Source organism: Bos indicus x Bos taurus, chromosome 3 (assembly GCF_003369695.1).
Source record: "Bos indicus x Bos taurus breed Angus x Brahman F1 hybrid chromosome 3, Bos_hybrid_MaternalHap_v2.0, whole genome shotgun sequence".
Taxonomy (NCBI): Eukaryota; Metazoa; Chordata; class Mammalia; order Artiodactyla; family Bovidae; genus Bos; species Bos indicus x Bos taurus.
In genome coordinates this window covers 43466124-43476259 of record NC_040078.1, presented here as the reverse complement: position 1 = coordinate 43476259, position 10136 = coordinate 43466124, and the positions used below count along the sequence as shown (strand labels likewise).

The following is a 10136-nucleotide window of genomic DNA, read 5'->3' as shown; positions in this document are numbered from 1 at the left end:
GTGCCGAAGAATTGATGCTTTTGAACTGTGGTGTTGGATAAGACTCTTGAGAGTCCCTTGGACTGCAAGGAGATCCAATCAGTCCATCCTACAGGAAATCAGTCCTGAATATTCATTGGAAAGACTGATGCTGAAGCTGAAACCCCAATACTTTGGCCACCTGATAAGGAGAGCTGACTCATTTGAAAAGACTCTGATGCTGGGAAGGTTTGAAGGTGGGAGGAGAAGGGGACGACAGAGGATGAGATGGTTGGATGGCAACACCAACTCAATGGACATGAGTGAGTAAACTCCAGAAGTTGGTGATGGACAGGGAGGCCTGGCATGCTGCAGTCCATGGGGTTGCAAAGAGTCGGACACAACTGAGCGACTGAACTGAACTGAACTGAGCTGAACAGTTAGAACTAGTCATGTGGTCCCATTCAGCTACAAGAGTCAGAAATTACAAGCTACCAGGTGTCCTGAAGGTAGAGAACAAGAAGTATTCTGAACAGCATAATCCAACTACATGTGAACTATATAATCAAGTGAACTCTGGGACTGTATAGATGACCAACTTCACTAAATTGCAACCCCTCATCCATTCTCAGACTTAAGGGGCCCCTGACTGGCTTTAACAGCACAATTTCATCTATGTACCTTTTTCCTAGGTCTCCACAAAAGGATTTGTGGTGATTTTGTCAGGAAACTATGCCAGGTAAAAGGGAATCGCTTGACTCTGAGATAAAACCAATTCCTTAATATCCAGACCACCAAGTTCATCTACCAATCAGAGACTTAAAAGAATATCAAGTGAAGACTGATTCTCTTACCAGAATCAACAAACTCCATGGGGCAGCAATCATCCAGGGTAATTTCCCCAGTTTCTGAGCACACAGAGCAAATGGCATCACTTCTGTTAAACAACCTCCCGCTGCTGCTGCTGTTGCTGCTAAGTCACTTCGGTCCTGTCCCACTCTTTGCGACCAAATGGACTGCAGCCCACCAGGTTCCTCTGTCCATGGGATTCTCCAGGCAAGGATGCTGGAGTGGGGTTGCCATGCCCTCCTTCAGGAGATCTTCCCAACCCAGGGATCGAACCCACATCTCTTATGTCTTCTGCATTGGCAGGCAGGTTCTTTACCACTAGCACCACCTGGGAAGCCCAAAGAACTTCCTGCTGCTGCTGCTGCTAAGTCGCTTCAGTTGTGTCTGACTCTCGGCAACCCCATGGGCTGCAGCCTACCAGGCTCCTCCGTCCATGGCATTTTCCAGGCAAGAGTACTGGAGTGGGGTGCCATTGCCTTCTCTGAACAACCTCCTAATCCCCACCGAAAGTAAGTCTGTTATAATACGAAAAGCCAGGCAGAACCTGGAAATAAAAAGTTATTTCCTTTCAAACCTGTCAAATAGCTGTTCTATAGAGTGTTAAAGAGATCTACGGATCTATCAGAAAGCAAAAGAGGCACATGACTACTGAGCTACTGACGATATGGAAGTAACCTCATTCAATTTCTCTTAGAGGTCAATGATGGTCAAGTAAATAAACTTTGGCTATTCTTTCTATGCAGATGCTTTGCCCTAAAGCATGCCAGATTCAGTAGCTTGCAAATCAAGGAAAGACTGGTTTTTCCTGTTGATGAGCTTCATCTTCAATTCCATAGTTTTAAGAACTATAATAGTATAAGAACAAAGTATAAGTGACACCTGGAAACCTGAGGTTTAATTCCCCAGGAAATTTTTTGTATTTTAACTGTTTTAGAAAGAAATTTAAAAAAAATTAAATATATAAATCTCGATAGTCCCTGCTCACTTTCTTTCTTGTCTTTTTTTCCTATGAAGTCTTAAGCCATTAAAGTTCATAAAGTACCAGCCTTGACTGCCTGAAGATACTGATGGGGGGAAAGTCGCTTGTGTGCCTAAGGCTTGCAGTGGCATCTGCACCAAATATAATTTAATTGGTCTTAATTTCTCTGGGGCACCCTTGGAAACTGCAGTTATTGTGCAATATTATAATATTCATGCTTTCGATAGCGTTGCCAAATTTAGAAAATAAAAATATAGGATATCACATTAAATTTGAATTTCTGATAAAACAAATTTTTTTTAAGCACTGTCAAATGAAGAAAAACATACAACCAAAAAGTTGCAAGTTAAGTTTTATTTGGAGATCTTATTGTGGTCTGTAGCCTGGAAAACATACTCTCAGATAGCTCTGAGGAACTGCTTCAAAGAATTAAGGGAGAAGCCAAGACATATAGGAGGTTTCTGCTGAAAACAAAACAAAACATGCAGTCTAACATCAAGAGCTTAGTACTAATCACAAAAAATAGATATCAAAGTTAAAGATGTTAGTGCTTTTCGGTGTATGGACTGATGCATTGAAATTATTCCTTTAGATATACAGCTCAACTATTTAGGGCCAGTATCCAGAAGTATAGACTGACTACTTCCTATCTTTCTGCATCCTGAATTCCCCTTGGGGTGCATGGGGGTGGGGTATGCTTCATTGACTGGTGGCTTGATCCTTGTAGAACCAGAATGGGCAACACTCTGTTTCTGGAATGGCAGGCAACATTCCATTTCCACCACATATTGAATGCATGCTCAGTCGCTCAGTCATGTCCAGACTCTTTGCAACACCATGGACTGCAGCCCACCAGACTCCTCTGTCCACAGAATTTTTCCAGGCAAGAATACTGGATTGGGTTGTCATTTCTTCCTCCAGGGGATCTTCCCGACCCAAAGATTGAATCCAGATCTCCTGTGTTTCCTGCACTGGCAAGTTGATTCTTTACCACTGAGCCACTTGCAAAGCCCCACGTATTGCATATATTAATACTAAACAATTATTCATTGTTTATTTGGAATTCAAGTTCAACTAGCTGTGTATTTTATCTGGCAACCCTAATCAAGCACCAGTGAGAAACACAGTCCTGTTTCACTCTGGCTGCCCTCGGACTAATATGTTATTCTCATTTGTCTGTCTTTTAAGGTGTCAAAATTTTGCCTTTCAGATCTGTTATCATAGAAAACCCAAAGCTGGTCCTCTGCCCCAGTACCCCCAGGTTGCTGTTTTTCTCTCTTCCTTCATGGTCATCTCTGTTTTTCACTGATACTCCTACCCCTATTGCTACTTTGCTGACAGACACCCTTTTTTTTCTATACGGTGTTCATTCCTTTTCTGTTCTACTACAGCTAAATGTAGTGTTTTAATGCATGGACTTAAAGGCAGACAAATTAGGATTTGAATCCCAGTTTACTTTTCAGTAGATATGAGAGCTTCAGTAAGTTACTTAATCTGTCTCATGTTCTCCTGCAGTAAAATACTGAAGGTATTAATGCCTACTTTATAGGGCTAATGTGAGGGTTAAATGAGATTGATACAGCAAACTACTCAAAGGTACAATCCTTATTGGGTTACTATTATTAAAAGAGCTTCAGACCTTAGGTGCTGACTTGAATTCTTTGTGTTGGATGCCTAGACTCGCAGTTTAGGCTGTGCTGGCCGTTCTTCCCCAGGGAGCTTTTACACTCTCTGGCTTGTCTTCACCATCATTACCAACCAGTTTAGTTCCTTTCAGGAAATATGTGTTGAGTTTCTATTATGTGCTAAGCACTGTGCCAAGTGCTGGAGATCTGGAGATAAATAGGATAGCACTTACCTCATGGAGAGTGTTGGACAGAAAAGAGAAATATAGATCAGATCACAATACAGTGAAGTAAATTATTTAGAGATGTACAAGATGCCTCAAGATGTTCTGGAACCACAGAGAAGGAGTTCAGATCCCTGGAAGGAAGGAAACAAGAAAAAGCTTCAAGTTTCTGATAATACCTCAACAGAGAGCTGAAAAATGAGTGGAGCTAGCTATAAAAAATGTAAGCAGGACCAATGGAAACATATTCAACATTCAATTAAGAGCATGAGGAATGGGAATAGGTGCTGCTGCTGCTGCTAAGTCGCTTCAGTCGTGTCTGACTCTGTGCAACCCCACAGATGGCAGCCCACCAGGCTCCCCTGTCCCTGGGATTCTCCAGGCAAGAACACTGGAGTGGGTTTCTATTTCCTTCTCCAATGCATGAAAGTGAAAAGTGAAAGTGAAGTCTCTCAGTCGTGTCCGACTCCTAACGACCCCATGGACAGCAGCCCACCAGGCTCCTCCGTCCATGGGATTTTACAGACAAGAGTACTGGAGTGGGGTGCCATTGCCTTCTCCGGAATAGGTGCTATGAGTGGTATATACAGGAAAACTGAAAGCAGTTCAGTGTTATTGCTCACCGACACCAAGTAAAAATACAGAGACAGTGCTTTGGAGAAAGGAGTAGCTTTATTACTTTATTACTCAAGCCCCAGGAGCAGTGGGGCTTGAGCGTGTAAGCTTGAAAGTTAATGCTCTCAAGATTGTGCTCTGCTTCCCCGGGGAAGCTGGAAGAGGTCTTACAGTTTTCAGGTGGTAAATGGGGCTGAAGATGAGGATCAGGGCTGATGTGTTCTTGCATTCTTCTCCTCCTGGGGATATTGAGATGTTAGGGCTGGCATTAGGTGATTCAGAACAGGTTCTGGTGGTCAGCCATGACTCTCTTTCTGGAATGAAGAATGCTCCCAATGGAAAGCAGTGATACGGAGTGTCCTCTTGGAGGGTTAAACATTAGGTGGATGGTACAGCCTTAGTTAGAGGGCAATCATTTTCACAGTGCTATTAAGCAAGAAAGAGGGAAAACTTTATAAACATCTGTATGTTGGGCTTCCCAGGTGGGGCAAGTGTAAAGAATCTGCCAGCCAATACAGGAGACTCCATAGACTTAGGTCAGGTTTGATGCCCTGGAGGAGAAAATGGCAACCCACTCGAGTATTCTTGCCTGGGAAATTCCATGGACAGAAGAGCCTGGCGAGCTACAGTCCATGGGGCTATAGTCCATGATGTCACAAAGAGTAAGTCAGATAGGACTGAGGTGCAACCGTGTGCTGTGTAGGTTGAATGGGTAGAGAGAATAAGGGCTAACATAATGGGGTGCCTAAACTAGTTTCCACTACATTAGTATCTAAGTACAAATTGTAAAGCTAGGAGAGGTCAATGAAAGCATTACTTTCTTTTGGTCATCAGTTTGGCAACCCATATCTTTACATCAGTTGTGGGTGTCATAAATATATTGAACCCTCTATTTTCATTGTTGTTTTTGTCTGTTTAGAGCTTTGGTCCTCTTCCAAGAGGCCAAAGCACCATGTTACTGTTTCCTAATGAATAATTGCCTCCACTTCTCTCCTTTTCATTTTAAAACTTTTTGAACAGACTAAAAAATCTTTTTCTCTTAAAAAAACAAACAAACATAAAATATACCTTATTTATGTCATAAGGTATATTTTTCCTGCCGAAGTATTTCTAAAATAGTTTAAATCTTTTCCCTCTTACAAAAGGAGGAAAAGATTCATTATATATTCTATCTTAATCTTAGAATAGTGCCTAGCTATTATTATTATGCATCAGGCACATTTTACTTCCAAAATATTTAGAACAAACATGAAAATCTAAGATATATTCCACCATCCTGGGAATTTCTCAAGATCATGAGTGTTAGTCGCTCAAGTCGTGTCTCTTTGCGAGCCCCATGCACTGGACGCCCTCCAGGCTCTTCTGTCCGTGGGATTTCCCAGGCAAGAATACTGCCATTTCCTTCTCCATGGGATCTTCCCAACCCAGGGATCCAACCTGGGTCTCCTGCGTTGCAGGCAGATTCGTTTCCATCTGAGCCAAAATTTTAAAGCCAGTCATTCTACTCTAATACAGTTATTTAATTTTGTTTTTCTGCTCTCTTTCTCCGTTTGTCTTTCTCGGATGTAGTTTTAATCATTTGCAATATAAAGAGACACAGGCTTAATTCATAGCGGCGTGGTGTTAAGAGGAAAGGGATAATCCTACCCTACTAATTTGGTGGCGCTGCTCTAGGCTCTGTTCAGCCTCAGGGTCTAAACCAGAGTGGGAGAAGCGGTTATTTCCAACCGAACAAGCCTTCCAGAAAAATGAATGGCAGCCTGAGCCAGAACGAATCTCGTTAGTTTTCACTGTCACTGACATTTCTAGAACCCAGTGTGTTTGCTTCCTGGATCCACCTCCTCACTCCCTCTCAGGGTCCTTTGCCCCCAAAGGACTTTGACTTTACTTTCGCAGTCTCACACTCTGGCGACCTTCGCCACCAGGCAGTCCGGCAGAGGCACGCCGCTGGAGTCACTCCGTTCGCTACGTCCCTTTAGGAAACAACTAGCAGAAGGTACTGCCCCAGGCAAGGACGCGACAGAGAAGCCGGCTCCGGGGGTCGCCCGCGGAGCCTCTGAAGTCCTCGTCTTGGGGATGGAGTTGGCAAATGCCAAGATGGGACCAGCAGAGCCGAGCCGGGAACGGCGTTCACCCGGGCCGAGGCGGCAGCCGGAGCGATTGGGAGACGGGACCGCGGGAACCCGGAAACGCCTGAGCCGCACTGGGCCGGCGGCACCGACGGCGGCGGTAGCGAGTGGTGCTGCGCTTCAAGGGAAGCGGGGGACCCGGCGGGCGCCGCAGCCTGGGGCGCCGGGCCGAGCTGAGCCGCCGCCCCCAGTACGCGCAGCCGGACGAGCTGCGCGGAAGGTGAGCCTGGTGCGCTCCTGGGTGGCGGCGGGCACGGGCAGGCCGGTGGCCTCTGCTTTGGCCGGGGCAGCTCCGGGAGGATGCAGCGGGCGCGCGGCTGATACGAAGTCTGTCTGAGTGAAGGGAACGGTATGGAATACCTTAAGTACTAGCTGAGTACGGGGTGGGAGTGGATGAAGTGACACGTTGTAAGTACGAGGGACGACGTGAGGAATGTGCTAGGTGTAGGAAGGAAAAGGGCTCCAGGAAAGGGGTGTGTCAACCAAATGAAAACGGCAGTGTGTGCTTTAGAGTCTCGGGCGTGCGGAACCGAGTGGCCGGAGGGCCAGGCTGGCGGTCACTCCATTTGCGAACTGCCCTGGAGCTTCCCGCTCGGTGTACGGCCCTGTGGCTGATGCCGAGCCAGGAGACCGGGACCCTGCGCTGAAGAAGCCTCAGGGACTTCAAGAAATGGAAAGGTTGTCCTTGGTAAGGCTAGTACGCAGGCAAAGGCTGTCTGAGGCCAGGTGGGATTCCTATCAGAAAAGGTGTGCTTGTTGGGTTCTGAGTGTTTAGGAAGGGAAGATTTTAATTAACTTTTATTTAAAGCAACTAAACTACAGGGGATGCTGGTTCAAATGAATTAAAGGGTAATATTAAATGTAGTATTGGGCCATGCTTGGTAAAACACTTTTCATTACTTTATGGTAGAAGGCTGAATCTTTTATTATGTTCTGTTACATGCAGCATTTGAAAATGGAACCGCAGTTTTTTGTTTTCGATCAGCGTTCAACTCTGGTAGTTAAAAATGAAATTTGGTAGTTTCTCACTTGGTGCCCTTACTCATTTTCGCTGGTAAACTCAGATTGTTTCCTTTAAGGGCATGACTTATAAATTTACATTCCTGGCCCTAACTTTCCTCCCAAGTATTGATTCTACTTTTTCAGCATCCCAGTTTGCTTGTTCTCTTTTTCATTTCTATGCTAAACGTGACTTCTCTTTCCTCTTCTTACTTGCTCTGTGGCAGTGGCTGGATTTGCTGCCCTCAGCCTATCTCCCTTCCAGTAACTCCCCTTGAAACTGCTTTTCAAAACCAGAGGTCTTATGTATTCCTTGGTTTCTCTTTCCTCAGACATACTCCAGTGACTTTCTATTGAATCCAGATTAAATTTAAAATTATTTAGGTTACCAACCAAAGCTCTTCAAAAATGTGTAGCTCTCCTTGACTTCAATCAAATCAACATGTCCCTTTCATTCTTTTTTAAAAAATTATTTTATCCCACGAGTTCTGTTTTTTAGCTCAATCGTAATAGTTACTTTGAAGTTAATTTCTGAACATGTTCTATGCCTATGTGCCGCCTTCTTTGCTTACATCCTTTCTTCCTACAAGGAAGGCCTTTTTTTCCATCTTTGTAGAAATCATTCTGTCCATCTTTGCAAAAGGTATTCTTTAATGCCACCTCCTTTAATTTTTTTAAAAAATTGAGATGTAATTGACATATAACTCTGTATTAGTTTCCAGTGTACATCATAATGATTTGATATTTGTATGTATTGCAAAATTATCACCACAAATCTAGTTAACATTCATCACCACACATAGATACAAAATTTTTCTTTTTTTTTTATATTTATTTATTTGGCTGCACCAGGTCTTAGTTGCAGCATGTGAGATCTTGTTCCCTGACCAGGGATTGAACTTGGGTCCCCTGCATTGGGAGCTCAGAGTCTTAGCCACTGGATCACGAGAGAAGTCCCCCAAATTTTTCTTGTAATGACAGCTTTTAAGATTTTAAGTTTACTCTTTTTGCAACTTTCAAATATACAATATGGTATTATTAACTATAGTTACCATGCTGTACAGTATTCCCAGGACTTCTTTTCCAACTGGAAGTTGCTACTTCCTTCTTATAAAGCTCTCTAAAGTCCGTCTTCAGTCCAAAACATTCTTCTCTTGTGTGCTGCACTTTATAAGTATTTTATAATATTTGGTAAATTAGCATTTTGCTATCATTTTTTGAGAAAGTTATCTATACTACCTCAAAGATTTATTACTTTGAGGATCAAATAAAGTACTAAAACATAGAATAGAAAAGCATTTTCAAATATAAGATTAATAAAAAGCTGAAATAAGATTATACTATAACACAAGAGTGATCATTCTAAACAGAAATAGAATCATAAACTCAGAGAACAAGCAGGTGGTTAGGGGAGAAATAGGTGGAAGAGATTAAAAGGTACAACTTCCAATAACAAACGGTTACAAGTAGGAAATGTACAGTGTGGGGAATATAGTCAGTACATGTGTAAATCTTAGGTGGCAGATGGTGACTGTATGTATCATGGTGATTACTTTAGAAATGTATAGAAGTAGCAAATCACTATGGTGCATACCAGGAACTAGCATAGTGTTGTATGTCAATTGTACTTCAAAAACAAACTCAGAAAAAAGACATCATTTTTGTGGTTACCAGAGGGTGGCAGAGTGGAAGGTAGGGTAGAATTGGAAGAAGGTAGTCAAAAGGCAAAAACTTTCAGTTATAAGATGAATAAATACTAGGGCTATAATGTACAATGTGATAAATGTAGTATTACTTCTGTACTTTATATATTAAAGTTGTTGAGAGTAAATCGTAAACATTCTCATCATAAGGCAAAAAACATAAATATATATTTTCTATTTAATTTACATGAGAAGATTGATATTCACTAAATTTACTGTGGTAATCATTTCACGATGTATGTAAGTCAAATCATTATGCTGTGCAACATAAAATTATGTGGTGCTGTATGTCAATTATAACTCAATAAAACTGGAAAAATAATAAGTTACCCAAGTTGTCTAGCTTCAGCTTGCAGGGCTTTGGGAAAAGGACAGTGTTTAGTTTTTGTGATTCCAAGTCAGAGTAGAGAAAGTTGAAAATGTTAGTTTAGAGAGTCATAACTAGATATTGGAGGAAACTAGAATAATTCAGAGATCCAATCCAGTGTACAAGTAGATTATAAAACCTCAAAGGCAGTGGACTACAGTAGAATATGATATCCACAGAAGTGTGCTACTGAAACGTAAATGTTCTCTCTCTAGTCCTCTCTACTTCTACCAAAGATAGTTACAGTAAGACTAATTTGTTTGCACAATAAGTCTAGTCTCATTAAACTTGGCCTGATTATTTATGTAAATGCAGTAAGAATAGTAATTGACCATAAAGACTCTTAAAATCTGCTTTGCTGTAACTTTCAGAAGGAATCTCAGACGTTTGAAAGTATCTCAAGCCCAGAAAGCCAAGCCAAGGACTGACCGTCAGATTTCTCCTGTAATACTTAGATTTGAGTGAATTTCTCTCTCCTTTTTCCTTGAGGTCCCTAAGAAATCCTTAAGTTCTTGGACCCACCAGAAAATGACCTTCCTTACTCAACTGATATGGCTTGGAACTATGAAAGCAAGATACCAGGGGTTTTGTGTGTGTGTGTGTGTGTGTGTGTGTGTGTGTTTCTGGAAGGGGCTTCATTGACCTTGTAAAGTGAAAGCTGGAATCGTGTCCGACTCTTTGCGACCCA

The 10136-nt window shown here is 42.4% G+C and overlaps 1 protein-coding gene across 2 annotated transcripts in view; it reads left to right on the top strand.

Annotated features, from left to right (window-relative positions):
- Positions 1 to 6161: 6161 nt before the first annotated feature.
- SLC35A3 (solute carrier family 35 member A3) overlaps positions 6162 to 10136 on the top strand; it is a 44808-nt gene continuing 40833 nt past the window's right edge. Inside the window, exon 1 of one of the 2 annotated variants that reach the window (XM_027536414.1) lies at positions 6162 to 6599. In XM_027536414.1, coding sequence (XP_027392215.1) covers positions 6327 to 6599 — 273 coding nt within the window. In that variant the 5' untranslated portion in view covers positions 6162 to 6326. Of the gene's footprint in view, positions 6729 to 10136 lie in introns of both variants that reach the window. The other variant, XM_027536416.1, reaches the window with a different exon arrangement.